The sequence below is a fragment of the Lepus europaeus genome, chromosome 8, assembly GCF_033115175.1.
Source record: "Lepus europaeus isolate LE1 chromosome 8, mLepTim1.pri, whole genome shotgun sequence".
In the NCBI taxonomy this organism is placed as follows: Eukaryota; Metazoa; Chordata; class Mammalia; order Lagomorpha; family Leporidae; genus Lepus; species Lepus europaeus.
Window position 1 is genome coordinate 11,856,163 of NC_084834.1, and position 21,068 is coordinate 11,877,230.

Here is a 21,068-nt window from a genome sequence, read left to right on the forward strand (position 1 = left end):
GGGGCCCAAGAGAGGAAAAAGTCCTGAAGGGGCCCGTGGCACGGGGGTTTTTAAGCACAATTTTGGGGAAGAAAAAAAACTCCTCAGCATGACATTCAGTTACAAGGCGGGGACCAAACCCACCAGAAGATCTGATTGGCAGTCCTTTACCCTGTCTGCACTATGCCATATTCTATAAGGGCCTTGAACACCTGTGTGTGCTGCTACGGCTGCGAAAACGGAATTCGTGAACAATGAGTCATTAACCTCAGGGGCAACACAGGGCTAGGTCCCTGTGAGCCTTGGTGATAACATTTCCATCACATGATGAACAGAGAGCCTTGTTTCAGACGTGTTTCTGCATAAAAACACCATACCTAATATATATTACTGATTCACTAACATACAACTCATGCAGAACAAAGTTATCTAACACACACGTTTTCTCTGTAACGCCTTCTTGTGCTTAGGAACACTAGACAGCACTTCATCACCATACCTAATGGCTGGGCCAAAGCCAAGGCCAGAAGTGGGAACTCAGTCCAGGTCCCCATGAGGGTGGCGGTAATGCAGTCACTTGGGCCATCAGCACCACCTCCCAGGGTGTGTGTCTACAGGAAGCTAGAGTCGGGAGCCAGAGCTGGAATCAAACCCAGGCACTCTAATATGGATATGACACGGGTTGAACATGCCAACCCAGTACCTAACCATGACATCAAATGCTTGCTCGGACGCCAGTTTAAAGTGTGAAATCACTAACAAAAACTATCTGAAACATGTTGCACTAAATAAACCCCAATACACACCCAGAAAGGAAGCCTCAATTGTGTTGGTACTTTTAGCATTCTTCTCAACAACCTTTTACCACTCGTCCCTGCCAACTTCTGCACTCACATGATCAATCACTTAGCTCACATGATCAATCACTTAGCTCACATGATCAATCACTTAGCTTTTACTAACGTTTACAGTGTTTACAATAAAGAACGTAATACTTACATATCGTTACCAGAACATAAGTCAGTACAATTTATACTATTCGAGAGCTGAAACAAGGAAGCAAAGGATCACCTTGCCAACCTCAGCTGGGAATCTGTGTGGAATAACTCGAGTTCTTTATCATTCTGCACAGTACACGTCCAGAATAATTGTGAAGGCTCTGTGAGTGATTGTGGGGTTACTAATAAATCTTAGTGAGTAGGGGAATTCACAAACACAAAATCCACAAATAATGGGGATCAACTGTATATTCACAGGACCAAGTTTTAGAAGCAGAAATTCTGGACCAAAGGCCAGGCACAGTTATAATAGCGAGATACTGCCCAGCTGACTTCCATAGAAATCATAACAATTTGTATTGTGTCAACAATAAATAGTATTTATTACATCTATTATCAAAGGGTTTATTATAAGCAATGTAAACATAAGTAAAAAGTTCAACTGTTTCATCATATTCTCACTGGAAAAGCTGTCAGGGAGGAAGGATGAAAGGCTATTTAGAAGAACGCTAAGGGCTGGCGTTGGGGTACAGAGGGGTAAGCCACCACTTTCCACATCAGAGTGCCAGTTCCAGTCCCAGCTGCTCTACTTCCCACCCAGCTCCCTGCTGATCAACCTGGGAAGGCAGTACAGTGCAAGATGGTACAGGTGGGAGCCCAGGGTGGAGCCCCTGACTCCTGTCTCCAGCCTGACCCAGACCTGGCTGTTACAGCCATGTGGGGAGTGAACCAGCAGACCAAGGATCTCTGTCTCTTTCCCTATCTTGCTCCCCAACCCTGCCACTTTTGCTCTGCCTTTCAAATAAACAAAATCTTTTTTTTTTTTTAAAGAATGCTAAAAGTAGGGCCGGCGCCGCAGCTCAATAGGCTAATCCTCCGCCTTGTGGTGCCGGCACACCGGGTTCTAGTCCCGGTCGGGGCACCAATCCTGTCCTGGTTGCCCCTCTTCCAGGCCAGCTCTCTGCTATGGCCTGGGAGGGCAGTGGAGGATGGCCCAAGTCCTTGGGCCCTGCACCCCATGGGAGACCAGGAGAAGCACCTGGCTCCTGCCATCGGATCAGCACGGTGCACCGGCCGCAGCGCGCCAGCCGCGGCGGCCATTGGAGGGTGAACCATGGCAAAAAGGAGGACCTTTCTCTCTGTATCTCTCTCACTGTCCACTCTGCCTGTCAAAAAAATAAAAATAAAAAAATAAATAAAAAGAATGCTAAAAGTAATGACAAAATTCAGGCTTCGTTTCTTTGTGCGTGTGTGTATTTCATTTAATGAATGCACTATCTTAGCAAATTAACAAGGTATTTTTGGAGGACCAAGTACATGTATTATTTGTCGCAGCAAAATATTGGGATTAAAAACAATTAGATTTCAAACTCCCTTATATCTCCTTATTTTTGAATGGCAAACAATGAAAGCTCTCATTAGATCTAAGATAGCAGCCAACTTCCAGGAAATGTCCTGGGCTTAGTTCACAATGTCCTGTTCTTTTTATATCTCTGTCTATACTGCTGGCTCCAAAAGCCTTTTATATGTCACGGGGTTTCCCTATCTCAGACCTACTGAAGCACAATCTCTGGGGAAAAGTCAAGCAATCTTTGTCATTAAAAATGTACATGGATAATGTTTAGGAACAAATAATCCTGATCTCTTAAGAGGCAGATAACATGGGGCTTATGCTGTAGCACAGCAGGTGAAGCCACAGCCTGCAGCACTGGCATCCCACATGGGCACTGGTTTGAGTCCCGGCTGCTCGGCTTCCAATCCAACTCCCTGCTAATGAGCCTGGGAAAGCAGTGGAGGCTGGCCCAAGTGCTTGGGCCCCTGCACCCACGTGGGAGACCTGGAAGAAGCTCCTGGTTCCTGGCTTCAGATTGGCCCAGCTCCATCCATTATAGCCACTTGGGGAGTGAACCAGTGGATGGAAGACCTTGCTCTCTGTCTCTCTGTCTCTCTGCCTTTCAAATAAATAAATAAATCTTAAAAAAAGTCAGACAACAATATTGAAGTATTGCACGGTGTCCTGTTCAGTGTATTATACTTCTCAGGGCATAATACCTTAAAAAAACATTAAGAAACAAAACAAACAAGAGTTCTTTGCTTTCTATGCATCAATAAAATTAAACAGAAGTCCTTACAGTACACATATTCAAGATATCACACGCTTATCCATTACTTGATAAAATGCAGGTGTGGTGCCCTTTGTAATTTTCGGCTTTGAGGCCCAGCTTACCTGAAGAAGTAAGAGCACCCGCGGACAGTGTTGTGGGTATAGTGCTCCAAGGTCTTCTCGTTGCCATAATCCTCAGCGGGATCAGACCAAAGCAGGTCGCACACTGGCCCGAAGGCAGGAGGCTCAGTGAACCTATCTAACTAGAAGACATGCAAAAGCCAAAAGAAAAAACATCAGGAAAGCACAAGGAGCAGAAATCCCCGTTCAAGAGCATCCCCCTGCCGCGAGAGCAGGCAGGAAGCCCCCAAGGAAGGAAAGGAACACTTAGCAGGTCCAGATCCACAGTGTGTGTTCTTTGTCCTCGACAAACTTCCTAGTCATCCCCCACAACCAGAGAGGAGGGCACTAGAAAGAGTGTGGGGTGCAGTTCATTCCAGTTGTCCAGGTGAGTCACTGTCCCCAGGGAGCAGGGGGGTTTAACAGCCGGTCTGTTCACTGTGCACCTCATTCAGGGGAGGCAGCTTAACGCTACAGAATCCAGCTCTGTTTTGTAGAGGGCTTTTCTCTCCCCATTCTATGCAGCAAAGACATTTAAATATCAGTTATCATCTTACACCTTTAGTCACTTTTTTTTATGCTTTAGTTAAAAGCATAAAAACCAAAAGAAAACAAGTAACTAGAACTGCTAGGTGCCCACAAGAGGATTTCTACTACAAGGAAGGAGAAACTTTTATTACATAACTGATCAGATTATAAAATTCAAGACTTATCATGTGAAAGAGACACGCTGGTTATGTAAAAGACAATACACCAGCAGACACTGCAGTGCACGGGTATCTCCTCCAATCGTGAGCAGACTGACTTTAACACAGAGAAAACTGCTTTGTGAAGCCCCTGGTTTCAGTACCTATATGAGAGAGCTAAGAGAATGCAAAGGTGGAGTGGACGGTCACGTGGAGTAACACGAGGGGGAGAACACTGGTCATCAGGTCAGCACGTGTAAGCACTAACACTATATCACCCAAACGTCAAAGACACTTCATTTCAGAGCTGGCCAAGTCCTCAGACCAACCACCCCAACCTCCTCATCTCACAGAAAACCTGACGCTTAACTGATCAGCTCAGGGTTAAACACAGGGACTGGAGCCCTGACTTCTTTCTACACTGGGACACAATTTAGAGCGTCAGGGCTACACACTAAGGATAGCATGTTTCCAGGTGGTGACAGCACAGAGTCCATCAAGAGAGAGAAAACATCTGGTAGATACCAGTCACCTCACAACAGTGAGGTCAGGGCAATGTCTATCATCTTACCTTTGATCATCTGCATTGAAAAAAATTCCATAAAATATACAATGGTTCACTGCAGTACAAACAAGAACAAACCCACAGCATTTAAAAAGATACCGTCTGAGGGAAGATTACTTACTTTCCTAATGTCATCTAAACTAGTGATTTCAGGTGACATTCCTCCATGTACACAGAGAAACTGCTGGTTCAAGAGGGCAGCAAGAGGGAGACAGTCAAACGTGTCCATGCACGCGTCATACACCTGTTCAGAATATTTGATTCGACCTACCAAAAAAGGAAAAACAGTCAAAGAAAGAAAGCTCTCACATATTAAAAGACCAGAAGTAAGTAAAGCTTGTTCGAAAGCCATTTATTTTAGGTAAATTTATAAACACAATCATCCCTGTAAAGATATTTTTGCAATGTTGTAGGTGTCAAAACCTCGCTCCTCTTCCGCAGGTGAGTGCCACCCTGGGGTTAGTCTGCAGTTCTGCTGCTCTCGAAACCCGGTAAGGTGTCCGTCCGCGGAATTATCAGGCAACATGCCTGTGGCCAAAACTGCCCAAGAACCTGGCAGCAGGCTCCTGCTTGGGCTCCTCTGAAGGCAGTGACTCCTAACTGGGTATGTCCCTTGTGGGACAACAGAAACTACGCGATCAAAGCTTTCACACGAGAAATTGACACTTGCGATGCATGAAGCTTCTACGCCAGGGTAGCCCCGCAGTCTGCTCCATGGGGGTATTATTTCCTAGCACCTGAGCCGTGACTTGGGTGGGGAGATGGAGGGAGGCAAGGGGCGCAGGGAGCCCCTGACTGTAGCACACCTACAAGGACTCCTCCTCTGGAAATGAACGCCTGATGCTGGCCCCTCTGACTTTTCTTCCTCTTAGCAGGTGGATGCCAGGTATGGACTATGGTGTCTCGTGAGTCTGAATATTTTATTAGAGTTTTTAAAAGACCGATTATTTATTTAGAAGGTAGAGTGCCACAGAGAGAAGAAGAGACAGAGACACTGATCTTCCATCTGGGGCTTACCTGTCAATGGCTACAACACCCAGAGATGGCCAGGCTGAAGCCAGGAGCCAGGACCTTCATTTGTGTCTCCCACATGGGTGGCAGGGATGCAAGTATCTGAACCATCTTCTGCTGCTTCCGAGGTGATTAGCAGGGAGCTGGGTCAGAAGTAGAGTAGCTGGGACTTGAACCAGCATTCCCATATGGGATGCCAGTGCCCCACGCAGGGGCTTAACCCTCTGTACCACAACATTGCCCCAATATTGTTTCTTTAACGATCCCCTGGGCATGCTGAAGACATACAAGTTGAAATAGGAGTTTTGAGAGACATCAATAAAATCTCAGAAATCTGTTTGCTCACAATTTTTAATGTCTATAAGCAAATTATGCTCTGATTCCACTTTATCTAAAAATGACAATATTGTGATGTGGATGTCAAGTTGGAGCAATAGAACAAGAAAATACTGCAACCACGGTTCTCCATAATTCTCTAGGAAAGAAGGTTCATTAAATGATAGGCAGCACACTGGATGGTGGGCTTAAATTCTATTTATTTATTTGAGAGGCAGAGAGACAGTGAAGAAAGAGAGCTGCCATTCCCTGGTTCACTCCCCAGCTCAGCTTAAACCTGTTCATGCTCTTAACCACCCTTGGATAATCTTCCTAATCATTATTTTTAAAAAGAAAATATTTAATAAGAGTATCTCAATAGCCAAATAGGTACAGCTGGCCTTCTGTATCCACCAGTTCTACATCTGTGATTTAACCAACAATGCACCAAAAACATACCTGGAAAACAAAATTGTGTCGGAGTGGGAGTTTAGCCTAGCAATGAAGATGCCCAGGTCCCACATCAGAACGTCCGGGCTCCCTTCCTGCCTCTGTGTCCGGCTAATGGACACCTGAGAGGCAGCAGCGAGGGCTCAGGTGACTGGGTTCCTACGGCGCATGTGTAGCTAAGCTGTTCCTGGCATTTAGGGAGTGAACCAGTAGTTGGAGGCTACCTTTCTTTCTGTCTCTGCCTCTCAAATAGAGAACAGTAAATCTGGAGCCAGTCCTGTGGCACAGCACGTTAACCCAACGCCTTGATGCTGACAGCCCATTTGGGCCTCCCAGCTGGGAGACCTGGAAGACGCTCCTGGCTCCGGTCTGGCCCAGCCCCAGCCACTGTGGGCATTCAGGGAGTGAACTAGAAGATGGAAGATCTCTCTCTCTTCCTCTCTCTCTGTGTAACTCTGCCCTTCAAATAAATGAATGAATGAATGAATGAATGCATAAATAAATAAATCTCTAAAAAAACTAGTAATTTAAAAAAATTGGGTTTGTCCTGAATATTTACTTATTCCTTATCATTATTTCCTAAACAGTAAAATATAACAGCTGTTTCCATGGCATTTATATCATATTAGGTATTCCAAGTAATCTAGAGATGATTTAAATTCTAAGGGTGGATGTACATATGGCAAAGTCTGCGCCATTTTACCTAAGATCTGAGTTCTGGAAACAATCTGTTGTGGGTACCAAGGGATGGCTAATTTCCAAAGGTTAAATTCGCTGAGTCAAGGGCTTTATTTTCATGGCAAATGCTTATTTCTACAACGAAGGGAAATGTACCACAGCCATAGGGTCACACTGATAACAGTTCTAACCAGAATTAACAGTGAAACATTAACAAATCACATTTCCCACAAAACTCTTTACGATTTTGAGAGTCAGCACTGTTTGCAAGCAACCACAACCTGGTCTCACCACTATCATGTATTTGCTTCAATTTTTCCTTGCTTTCATTAAGAAAAAAAGTAGGTAATACAATTGCATGGCTCCACATCAAAAAGCTAGAAAGGGGTATACAAGGTCTCCCTATTCTCTCTCTGCAGGCAAACAGGATGACCAGTTTCCCGGTTGTCTTTTCGAAGACAGTCTGTGCATACGCACGCAGAGACGGATTTTATTCTCTTCTCAACACCCTTGCTGTCTACACAGCAGCATGTACACACATCTCTGCACTCGCTGTCTGTACTTACTTCAGAGATCATGCAGGCAGAGTACAGGGGTTACTACCCCACCCTACAACACACTGCTGCAGCGCACTGACAATTCTGAGTGAAAGACACTGCAAACAGCAGGGGCAGACTTCACCCTGACCTCCGTGCGCTTTCTTAGAAGCAGGAGATGAAATTCCCTTGTGAGTGATGCCTCACCCACACTGGAAGGGAAACAGCACTTGTTACCAAGCACGGGAAGCTGAAGCCAAGAGCGTTCTGTACAGACCTTAGTAAGGTAACTTATATTCCAGTGCCCCATACAGTTTAGTGACTTTTTCACAACTTACTGCTCTGTCCAGTTTAGAGTAAGCATAAGCATTCAACAATGCATTTGGGTCTTCATTTCCTTAAGAGGATTCTTGTGTTACATAAAATTTTTATTAAGTAAATGCAGCTGTTCTTTTCTGATTGATTTGTCTTCTATCCATTTAGTTTTTGGGCCCAGCCAAAAATTCCTAAGAGGGTAAAGGTAAAGCTTTGCCTTCCTAACAAGAGCTTTCTAATATTTTTCTTTTAGCATATACAAAGTATTCCACTTTATAGATATACAACAATCTAGCCAGATTACTTTTTCGCCATTCTAAATAATGTTACAATGAATAATGGCAAGTGGTATTTATTTATTTTTTTAAAAAATCAATTTTCATACCAACACTTTTTAATAGCATAATTACAGGAATTTTTGGAACTTGTCAGTAAGCACTTTCACTACACATCAACAAATGGCTCATGGAAACAACAAATTAGCTTACTTTAGAAACTTGTACCCATAGCTATGAGATGGAATCATAAAAACACTCAGTTTCTTGGCTTGCAAGTGAATAACAAAAATACTTTTGGAAAGACAAATATGGCCTGCCAAAAATCAACCATTAAAACACTTTTCTTTACTACTCAAATTATCTTTGGATTTAAAGAAAAAGAGGCAAGGGGGATAAATATGAAGAAAAAATATCTGTGCATTACGAAGCAACGTGAGAGCTGATAGATAGGAGAGAAGAAAGGCCTCCACCCGGCATCCGGAAAGCATTCTCAAGATCACAGCTGCCCAGCCTGGAACCAAACACCACTTAGCAGGAATGACAGGGCAATGGCTCTGGAGGCCACAGCAGCCTTTAGGCAACAACACCCAGGAAAGTGCTCCTTCCTTATACGGGAATACAATTCTAAATTTGTACTTGAATTTGTGTTTTTGCTTCGACATTTTGTTTACATTTCCGGAGCAGTGTCAGAATAAAGCAGAAGGAGTACATTGGTGAGATGAGAGGAAAAACGACTGAGTTAAAATACAGCGGGGTTGTGTGAAAACAAATCAAAACAGGCAGTAAGAAATTCCGTGCAAAATGAGACACTTAATTGTTTCCTGACCCTATTGCTCTATCTTTTTAAAAAAGTCTGAACTAATCTTATTTACCAAAATAAGAACTCTGGTAGACAGATTAAATGTCACCTAACAAAATCTGAACTTCAGTTCATAAGTGGGGGGGGGGGGGTGCAGTGTTGTGGCACAGCAGGTAAAGTCACTACCTGTCACAATGGCATCCCATATGGGTGTGAGTTCTTGTCCCGGCTGTTCCACTTCCAGTCCAGCTCCCTGTTAATGTCCTGGGAAAAGCAGCAGCACGTGGTCCACGCACTTAGGCCCTGCCACCCAACTGGGAGACCTAGGAGAAGCCCCTCGCTTCTGGTTTCGGCCTGGCCCAATCTTGTCTATTGTGGCCACCTGGGGAGTAAACCAGCAGATGGAAGATCTCCTCTCTCTCTTGTAACTCTGACTTTCAAATAAATAAACAATTCTTCAAAAACATATAATCACAAGCAGCTTTCTTCATTATCACCATACTTCTAAATAGTAATAACAACAGCTGACTTCCGTCAAGAATTACATTCCATCGCTTCGGGGTCTTTGGGCTAAGATCAAGTATAGTATGAGAACACATTCCATGGTCTTTGTTAACTGCTGTCTGTGCGTTATTTAATTTTGCCAGGTGACAAACAAGTGTTCAGGATAGCTCAGTATTTGGTTTAGAAAAGCAGAACAAAGTATTCCACATTTTTAAAGTATCTGGTGCTGTGGTTAGCAAACGAGAAACAGAAGAGGCTTCCCAGAGACTGACGATCGTTCGTGACTGCATCGCACACTGGAAATGCCAGGGATGCGCTCGGAGCTTGGCCCTTCACTGGCTCGTTTTTAAATTACCAGATTGGAAAAATATTAATATATGATGACGATGAAAAATAATTCAAACAGCACTACAGAAGATATCAAGTTCAAAAGTACGTAAGGTCTCCTGACCCAACTGCCCAATGGTAGTCACTATTATTTCAGATATTTAACTGAAAAACGGGTAGCAGCATACATGCAATGCAAGTGGCTCCTCCCCCCACCATCAGTGCACCCTCACACACTCCCCTCACCATCAGTGCACCCTCCTCACACACTCCCCACCATCAGTGCACCCTCCTCACACACTCCCCACCATCAGTGCACACAGGCAGCTCCCACATCAGTGCACCCTCCTCACAACACCTGTCCTTCAATTGTTGCTCAGTACTCCATTTTTTAAAAATGTATTATCACTTATTTAATCACTTATTAACTTAGTTTTCCGTGGTTGCTACAAGTAACTTGGCAAGGAACATCCTTCAGCAGCCACTTGTTTCTGGCCTTTTGTCCCGGCATCTGTGTCAGACAGGACTGTAAGATGACCTGTATTGGTATAGCCCACTCCCTGTTCGGTGGGTGGGGCTGTGAACTGAGGAGCCTGGCACTACTAGGATCCGTTACACGGCAAAGGGGAGGCTGTCCTGGGGGACCTGCCTGCGTCAGGGGAGCCTGTCAAAGCTGGCTGGGCCGCTCAGTCAGCAATGCATTGGAGCTGTCCTGTAGGACACAAACACCCCTACTGGGAACCAGCTTGGGGACCAAGTGTCAATCCATGTAAGCAGTCCCTCCAAACGGAGAGCAGCCGCTGGTCAACAGCTACCAGGAAAACAAGGACCTTAAGCCACAGGTGCAAGGACTGCCCGTAACTACTGGCCATGAAATAGACCCCAGTCACAGATAAGAGCCGCCACCGGCGACAGCTGGCTTCAGCTCCTAAGACCTTGCAGTTGTTCGAGTATGGCTTGCTCATCCCCTGTGTGAGGTGTGGAGAGGGTGGAGACAGAACCGAACTATGGCAGGGCCTCTGGGAGATGAGCAGGATTAGATGAGATCAAGGCGGAGCCCACATGACTGAATCCCAGTGGCCCTTCACGGAGACGGAGTGGGACCAGCATGAGCACACAGGCACACACACACACACACACGGGAGAGAGACCAACACACACACACACACAGGAGAGAGACCAGCACACACACACACAGGAGAGAGACCAGCACACACACACACAGGAGAGAGACCAGCACACACACACACAGGAGAGAGACCAACACACATACACACACACACGAGAGAGACCAGCACACACACACACGGGAGAGAGACCAGCACACACACACACGGGAGAGAGACCAGCACACACACACACACGGGAGAGAGACCAGCACACACACACACACACACACAGGAGAGAGACCAGCACACACACACACACACACGAGAGAGACCAGCACACACACACACGGGAGAGAGACCAGCACACACACACACACGAGAGAGACCAGCACACACACACACAGGAGAGAGACCAACACACACACACACACACGACTGAATCCCAGTGGCCCTTCATGGAGACAGAGTGGGACCAGCATCAGCACGTGCACACACACACACGGGAGAGAGACCAACACACACACACACACACGGGAGAGAGACCAGCACACACACACACACACACGGGAGAGAGACCAGCACACACACACACACGGGAGAGAGACCAGCACACACACACACAGGAGAGAGACCAACACACACACACAGGAGAGAGACCAGCACACACACACACACAGGAGAGAGACCAGCACACACACACACACACACGACTGAATCCCGGTGGCCCTTCATGGAGACAGAGTGGGACCAGCATGAGCACACACACATGGGAGAGAAACCAGCACACACACACACACAGGAGAGAGAGACCAGCACACACACACACAGAGACCAGCACACACACACACACACGACTGAATCCCAGTGGCCCTTCATGGAGACAGAGTGGGACCAGCATCAGCATGTGCACACACACACACGGGAGAGAGACCAACACACACACACACACGACTGAATCCCGGTGGCCCTTCATGGAGACAGAGTGGGACCAGCATGAGCACACACACATGGGAGAGAAACCAGCACACACACACACACACACGGGAGAGAGACCAGCACACACACACAGAGACCAGCACACACACACACACAGAGAGAGAGAGAGACCAGCACACACACACACACACACGGGAGAGAGACCAGCACACACACACAGAGAGACCAGCACACACACACACACAGAGAGAGAGAGACCAGCACACACACACACACACGGGAGAGAGACCAGCACACACACACACAGGAGAGAGAGACCAGCACACACACACACACACGACTGAATCCTGGTGGCCCTTCACGGAGACAGAGTGGGACCAGCATGAGCACACACACACACACACGGGAGAGAGACCAGCACACACACACAATTGAATCCCAGTGGTCTTACACGGAGACAGAGTGGGACCCTGTGGCCTTACACAGAGAGGGAGTGGGACCAGCTCACACACACACGAACACACACACACATGACTGAATCCCGGTGGCCTTACACGGACAGTGAGTGGGACCAGCATGAGCACACACACACACACACATAGGAGAGAGACCAGCACACACACACACAATTGAATCCCGGTGGCCTTACACAGACAGTGAGTGGGACCAGCATGAGCACACACACACACATGGGAGAGAGACAGCACACACACACACAATTGAATCCCGGTGGCCTTACACGGAGAGGGAGAGAGACCAGCATGAGCAAACACACACATGTGTGCACACACACCTATTCATACACACACCTGTTCTGCCTGTCTCTTGTGAGAGAGACCAGCACACACACGCACCTGTTCTGCCTGTCTCCTGTCACGTGATGGCACTTCCTGCAACAAGACTATCCACAGGTGTGGCCCCTTAACTCGGGGCCAGAGCCATGATCCAAAATTGACCACCTCTCTGTAACATATCCAGTGTGTGTGGTATTATTTTATTAGTAACAGAAAACAAACTGACACAGGCCTTAAGCAGAGAGTGCAGCTGCGCTGTGCCTGGACTTCCGGCTTACATTAAAGCAGGACGACAAATGTGTTCTTTCAATCCCTGAATGCAGCAATAAAAACCCAACACAATCTGCATGATTAAGTCTTACAACCCCGACTGCTGGGGCAAGGGACATACACCTAAGGTTTTTATAGATACCATAAAGCTGCTGTTCAAATAGTTTAGAACAATCTACACAGCCACCAACAGTACATTAAGTTTTTAAAACTTCTGATAATTACCTGCTGGTTTAAAGTGTTTATTCTCGTAAATCTCCAAGGGCCGAATGACCCGAACCTTGCCTGCTTGTGGCTGACTTTTCTGTCAGAGGAATTTCTGAAAAGCGTTCAGGGGGCAAGGGTTGCCCCCCAGCTAGTTAAGCACCGGGTCTCACGCAGGAGTGCCTGGGTCTGACGCCTGGGGCCCGACTCCAGCTCCCTGCTAATGCAGACTCTGTGAGGCAGCAGAGACGGCTCAGGTGCCGGGGAGACCCAGACTTGATAGCTCCTGGCTGCAGACTCGGCTGGGCCACTGTGGGCACCTGGTGAATGAATCAGTGGGTGGGAACTCTCACCCACTCACCCACTCACTCTCCTTCTGTGTCTCTCAGACGAATGAATAACTTTAAACAATGTTCACACTCTGAAAGTTCTTCTTCATAACAATGACCTCTCCTTCCAGGCCCTGCTTGGAGGTAGGCTGTCATTATAACTACCACCTCCACTGTAGGAAGCTAACGGTAACAAAAATTAATATGAGCATAGGAAACACCAAGAAATTATGATGTAATAAACAATGAAGGGATGGTATGGGCTGGATAAACTCCGAGTCTCTGAAAAAAAAGTTTCAAAGTCTTTTTGGCCGGCACCGCGGCTCAGTTGGCTAATCCTCCGCCTGTGGCGCCGGCACCCTGGGTTCTAGTCCCAGTTGGGGGACCGGATTCTGGCCCGGTTGCCCCTCTTCCAGGCCAGCTCTCTGCTGTGGCCCGGGAGGGCAGTGGAGGATGGCCCAAGTGCTTGGGCCCTGCACCTGCATGGGAGACCAGGAGGAAGCACCTGGCTCCTGGCTTCAGATCGGCGCAGCACCGGCCATGGTGGCCATCTGGGGGATGAGCCAACGGAAGGAAGACCTTTCTCTCTCTCTCTCACTGTCATATTTAGCCTGTCAAAAAAAAAAAGTTTCAAAGTCTTTTTAAAATTTTAACTACTCTTTTAGGAATAAAACTTTAAATATACCATAATATATCCCTCTTAGATAATAATCTGAAGAAAAATGAGACACAAAGTAAATCTATGATCCAAATATAAATTATATGAACACTATTTTTATATATTCAGGATTTTTGGAGAAAGGAGTAGACTTTAGAGCCAGATAAAACCCAAGAGCTTTAGTTTAGCTTCCTTATTTTATAGAGGAAAATACTAACATTTTAGGTATCAAAACAGCTACAATTTTGTGTTTATTTAAGTATTTTCCGTTCAATTTAAAAATACAAGAGGGGCGAGCATCTGGCGCAGTGGTAGATGCTACTTGGGAGGCCCACATGCCACGTCAGAGGGCCTGGGTTCGAGTCCCAGCCCGGCTTCCCACTCCAGCTTCCTGCTGATGTGCACCCTGGGAGGCACAGGTGGTGGCCCGACTCCCCAGGTCCTGCTGGAGTTCCTGTCTCCTGACACCACCCTGGCCCAGCCCTGGCTATTCCAGCATTTGGGGAATGAGTCCGTGAACAGAAGAGCTTTCCAAGTCTCTCACCTTCCAATTAAAAAGAAAATATATAAAAATGTTTAAACATAAACATGTGTGTGTGTGTGTTAGAGGGCTGTTTAGCATATGTGTCGAAAGTCTTTAAACTGTGTATGCCCTGAGGGCCAGCATTGTGACTCAGAGGGTTACGCCTCCTCCCACACGGCTGGCATCCTCATGTGGTCTTAGGTTTGAATCCTGGCTGCTCCACTTCCCATCTAGCTCCTTGTTAATGCACCTGGGAAAGCAGTGGAAGATGGTCCCCGTACCCAAGTGAGAAATCCAGATGAAGCTCCTGGCTCCTGGCTTCAGCCTGGCCCAGCCCTGGCCATTTGCGGTCATTTGGGAAGTGAACCAGCAGAGGGAAAATCTCTCTGACTCTGCTTCTGCCTCTCCCTCTCTGTAATTCTGGCTTTTAAAAAAAATGTGTACACCCTCCGATCTAGTAATTCTCTTTTGAGAATTTATTTGAAAGAAAAAAAAATCACAGAGGTTCATTTATTCAAGTTAATTAATTCAACACATATTTATTTATTTTTAAGGAAATCGTAGGTTCTTAGAAGCACAGCAGACTTTTGTGAAGTTAGAGGATTTCTGTAACTGCTTTTTTTTTCTAAAGATATTCATTTATTTGAAAGGCAGAGTTACAAAGGCAGGGACAGAGAGAGAGGTCTTCCATCCACTGGTTCACTCCCCAGATGGCCGCAACGGCCGGAGCTATGCCTATCCGAAGCCAGGAGCCAGGAGCTTCTTCTGGGTCTCCCATGTGGGTGCAGGGGCCCAAGCACTTGGGCCATCTTCCACTGCTTTCCCAGGCCATAGCAGAGAGCTGGATTGGAAGTAGAGTAGCTGGGACTCAAACCAGCGCCCATATGGGATGCCAGCACTGCAGGTGGTGGCTTCACCCACTACGCCACAGCACTGGCACCTTATTTATTCTTTAAAGATTTATTTGTTTGAAAGGCAGAGTTATGGAGAGAGAGAGGGAGACACAGAGCAAAATAGAGATCTTCCATCACTGCTTCACTCCCCAAATGGCCACAATGGCTGAGGCTAGACCAGGCCAAAGCCAGGAGTCAGGAGTTCCACCCTGGTCTCCCATATGGGTGGCAGGGTCTCAAGCGCTTGGACCATCTTCCACCGCCCTCTCAGGCACATGAGCAGGAGCTGGATGGGAAGTGAAGCAGCCAGGATTGAACTGGAGCCCATACGGATGCCAGTGTTGCAGGCGGCAGCTTAACCTGCTGTGCTACAATGCCAGCCCCCAACCCATATTTATTAATTTTCTTTGTGAGCAACCAAATATTATTTTAGGAAAACAGTGAATAAAACATGTTCCTGTTTTTATGGGACTTATATTTTGGTGGGAAAGATAATAATACACACACACACACACATACATGTATGTAAAATCTCAAGTGCTAGGGCCAGTGATGTGGCATACTGGGTTGGGCATCTGCCTACGGCACCAGCATTCCACAAGGGCACTGGTTCAAGTCCCAGCTGTTCAGCTTCCTATTCAGCTCCCTGCTAATGGCCTGGGAGGGTGGTGGAAGATGGCCCAAGTGCTTGGGCCCCTGCACCCACGTGCGAGACCTGGAAGAAGCTCCTGGCTCCTGGCTTCGGGTAGGCCCAGCCCTGGCAGTTGTGACCATTTAGGAAAGTTTACCAGAGGATGGAAGACCTATCTCTCAAGTAAATAAATAAATCTTTAAAAATTTTTCACAAAACCAAACATATTAAGTGCTGGTGAAGATGTGGAGCTCATAAAATACTAAAAAAAGAAAAAGAAAAAAAATCTTAAGTGTTGATAGACACTATGAAAAAAAACTGCAGGGTACAAGGGTAAATGATGAGATTTCCAATTAAAAAAAGTAACTGGAGAAGAAAATCTCTGAAGACAAGACATGAATGAAGATATACACCTTATAAACAGTCAGGTATCTATCTGGGAAAGAAGACACAAAAGGAAGGAAGTAAAAAACACAAGTAACAGCCTGGGGCAGGATTCCTGCCCCCACCCCCAACATGATCACCATCATCTAGAATGTTAGTTAAAGGCCAATTACGTGGGGCTGGTGCTGTGGCACAGCAGGGTAAAGCCCTGGCCTGCAGCGCCGGCATCCCATATGGGTGCCAGTTCGAGACCCGGCTGCTCCACTTCTGATCCAGCTCTCTGCTGTGGCCTGGGAAAGCAGTGGAAGATGGCCCAAGACCTTGGGCCCCTGGACCCACGTGGGAGACCCAGAAGAAGCTCCTGACCCCTGGCTTCGGATAAGCAGAGCTCTGGAAGTTGTGGCCATTTGGGGAGTGAACCAATGGATGGAAGACTTCTCTCTCTCTGGCTCGACCTCTCTCTGTAACTCTGTATTTCAAATAAATAAAATAAATCTTTTTTTAAAAAAAGCCGATTATGAGTACCTAGTTTCTGATCAAAGAAATCTAAAGCTCATGGCATTTTAACTCATCTAGTAACATTCCATTTTTCAAAAAACTTTTACCCTTATATTAAATTTTTGTAGTATTCCAGCAGTGCATACTGATGGCAACAACCTAAATGTGTCAGTTGTTACATAAATTGGCCATATACATGAGAATGAATTCATAAGATGGAACTTAAAAAACTAAAACTACATTTGTTTAGTAATATCGAAAATGCTGTTATATTAAAAGAACAATTTATTCAACAGTACAGGTAATACGAGCACAATTTTCATATAAAATATATAGACACACATGTGCACTATTACATAATGAGTTTTTATGCATACAGAAAAAAATGGAAAACTATATCCTCAAAAGTGAGATAATAGTGATTACCTCTAGGCAGTGTGGACAGTTTTTAATCTTCTTTGGACTTATCTGTGTCTTCCAAATATCCCAAAGTTCTTACTTTACAAATGCGGGGAAACTCAAAAATTACTTTCAAAATAAATAAATATACTATAAAGTGGAATCTTAGCTCTTCTCAGAAAGAACAAAATGTCAGAAAGCATTTGCATCCCATTAGGATTTGTCTTCACTTTATGTTGGACTAACTGTGGAATAGTGCGGAGATAACTACAGAGGCTCTGGGCTGATCGTACTTACATTCCTGTTTGAAGGTGAAATACTCTGTAAGGTGCCTGCACTCGTGATTTCCTCGAAGCAGAAACAATGTTTTGGGATGATTAATCTTTAAACTCCACAAATACAGCACACACTACAAGACAAATTCAAGGGTAAAATTTTCTTTGTGATCATAATGCATACAGACAATTTCTATAAATTCACGTGACTTGCTGTACTGGCATATTTCATTGCTGTTCTCAAGTCGAAAAATGAAACCTTCCAGCTTTTCATGTGATGTGCTTGCTGCCCTAGGATTTGACAGAGGATAAAGTGTAGCCTTCATAGAAACCTCTCCTTAATTTCTGTTCCCTTGTTCTATGTAAATATCTAGAATTCTCTAGCAAAGCCATCCACACACACACACACACACACACACCTAAACATCTTAGTCAAAACTTGCATCTTATTTAATGGGGAGCCACCTGAGGCATTTTCCCATTAGGATCAGAAACAATGCAAAAATAGTAACTATTTCCACAAGTATTCAACATTGTAGTAGAGTATTAGCCAATGGAATCAGACAGAGGTCAATAAGAGGCTTAAGAATAGGTTAACGGCCGGCGCCGTGGCTTAACAGGCTAATCCTCCACCTTGCGGCGCCGGCACACCGGGTTCTAGTCCTGGTTGGGGCACCGGATTCTATCCCGGTTGCCCCTCTTCCAGGCCAGCTCTCTGCTATGGCCAGGGAGTGCAGTGGAGGATGGCCCAAGTCCTTGGGCCCTGCACCCGCATGGGAGACCAGGAGAAGCACCTGGCTCCTGGCTTCGGATCAGCGAGATGCGCTGGTCGCAGCAGCCATTGGAGGGTGAACCAACGGCAAAAAGGAAGACCTTTCTCTCTACCTCTCTCTCTCTCACTATCCACTCTGCCTGTCAAAAAAAAAAAAAAAAAGAATAGGTTAAAAAAAACAACAAAATTTAAATGATCTCTAATTGCAGATAATATGATAATATACTTGAAAAAACTCAGAAGAATTACTAATAAATCTAACTCAAGTAACACAAGAATTCGGCAAAATTTCAGGACATAAAATTAATATATAAAATGAACAGTAGTTTCATATATAAACAATAAATAGATACTACCATGATAAAGAAACCTGCATTTAAAATTGCATCAAAGAAGCTTAAATACACAGGGATAAATTTTTAAGTGTGCAAAATCCATAAAAAGAAAATATTAAAACACTCCTGGGCCGGCGCCGTGGCTCAACAGGCTAATCCTCCGCCTTGCGGCGCCAGCACACGGGGTTCTAGCACACGGATTCTGTCCCGGTTGCCCCTCTTCCAGGCCAGCTCTCTGCTATGGCCCGGGAAGGCAGTGGAGGATGGCCCAAGTCCTTGGGCCCTGCACCCGCATGGGAGACCAAGAGAAGCACCTGGCTCCTGGCTTCGGATTAGTGCGATGCGCCGGCCGTGGCGGCCATTGGAGGGTGAACCAACGGCAAAAAGGAAGACCTTTCTCTCTGTCTCTCTCTCTCACTATCCACTCTGACTGTCAAAAAAAAAAAAAAAGCACTCCTGAAAAACACAAAAGTAGATATAAATGGGGGCTGGCATTGTGGTACAACAGGTTAAGCTGTTGCCTGCAATGTCATCCCATATCAGAGCATCAGTTCAAGCCCTGGCTGCTTCTCTTCCAACCCAGCTCCTGCGAATGCCCCGGGAAGGCGGTGGAAGATGGCCCCAGGGCTCTGCCCCTCGCTACCGTGAGGGAGACCAGAATGGGGTTCCTCACTCATGGCTTCATCGTGGCCTGGACCTGGATATTGAGGGGATTTGGAAAGTGAGCCAGCAGCTGGAAATCTCTCTGTGTCTCCCTCTCTTGTAACTCTGCCTCTCAAAATAAATAAAAATAAATCTTAACATGAAAAGATTACAGGTTTCCCCAATTTAATTTATAAAATCATAACAACTTCAATAAAAATACCAACTGCTCATTTTATGGAGTTAGAAAAGTCAATACTAACATTTTTGTATAACAACAGCCAGGAAAACACTCAGAAACTATGACAGGATTAGCCCTACCAGAAGTTTCCGCGCTATCAAGCTCCTCTAGTCAAAATGGTGGGCTTGACACACATACAGATACACCGGTGCCATCTAATGGTACACAATTGCATCAAAGGACATAGAATGTGCTACCTAATGACTATGTCAAAGGACACAGAATGTGCTACCTAATGAAGGCAGCATCTGAAATCACTGGCATGATGATGACCTAACAAATGGCTGAGACAACTGACTACCATTTCAAAAAAGAAAAAATAGATCCACATCTCACACAATACATGTTAAATGACAAATGGATGAGGGAACTAAATATAAAAAAATAGAACCAGGGGCTGGCACGTGGCGTAGCAGGCAAATGCAGTACCGGTTCAAGTCCCGGCTGCTCTACTTCCAATCCAGCTCTCTGCTATGGCCTGGGAAAGCAGTGGAAGATGGCCCAAGTGCTTGGGCCCCTGCAACCACGTGGGAGACCCAGAAGAAGCTCCTGGCTCCTGGCTTTGGATCAGCTCAGCTTGGGCCATTGCAGCCAACTGGGGAGTGAACCAACATATGGAAGAGCTCTCTCTCTCTCTCTGCCTCTCCTTCTCTCTCTTGTCATTATGACATTCCAATAAATAAATAAATCTTTAAAAAAAAGAGACAAGTTTTAGAAGAAAACAAGGGTGAGTTCTCTAACCTTGGTGTAGAGAAAAACTATAACTAATTACGAGAGAAATCCAGAGACAATAAAAGAAATGATGGATACATTTATTATATAAAAATGAAAATAATTTATATGCCATAATAATTTGGCAAAAACTGATAAAACTGAATGCTGTGTTCCCTTAACGTCTGATGCACTTCTAGGAGCATAGCCTGAAGATACCACCTCAACAACATGAATATATACATATCTGAGCTGCAGCACTGTTTGTGGTAGCAAAATACGGGAAACAACCTGAACGGTCCTGCACGAGAGAGGCTACGCTATGATACAGCCACACCATGCAGCACAGGGAAGCTATAAACAAAACGAGAAAGATCTCAAACTCACTTGGAGTGTGACTTCCAAGAATGCCATGAGGTAAAGAAAGCAAAGTTGAAAAGCAGCCCCTCACATGGTGTGGTAAAAGGACATAATCACTCCAAGCAGTACTCTGGCCCAAAGGGCATACCCATCACCAATCATGACAAACCCATCCGATACACCCAAACGGTAGACAGATGACAAAATGGCTGAGTTCTATTCACAGAAAGCGTAGAGGTCCTGAAAGACGAGGAAGGAAGGAGAACACGTCTGATCAGACTAGGAGGAGGCGATACTGAACGCGATACGCGATGCCCTTCACCAGGGGGAGCGTGACTCCCCCCATCCTGAGTTTCTTCAATTCTTAATCACAGATCGGTGTTCCTCTTTGGTGCCTTTTCTTTATCTGTTGAGATGATCATGCTTTCATTTTCCAATC

General features: G+C 45.7%; 1 protein-coding gene across 4 annotated transcripts in view; it reads right to left on the minus strand.

The window, feature by feature from the left end:
• The window catches only part of PPP3CC (protein phosphatase 3 catalytic subunit gamma), a 114,555-nt gene that overhangs the window by 37,237 nt on the left and 56,250 nt on the right, over window positions 1–21,068 (minus strand). For all 4 annotated transcript variants that reach the window (XM_062199392.1, XM_062199393.1, XM_062199390.1 and 1 more), the window contains exons 4-6: window positions 17,591–17,702; window positions 4,574–4,719; window positions 3,205–3,344 (exon numbers count right to left, since the gene is read on the minus strand). In XM_062199392.1, coding sequence (XP_062055376.1) covers window positions 3,205–3,344; window positions 4,574–4,719; window positions 17,591–17,702 — 398 coding nt within the window. The remainder of the gene's footprint in view (window positions 1–3,204; window positions 3,345–4,573; window positions 4,720–17,590; window positions 17,703–21,068) is intronic.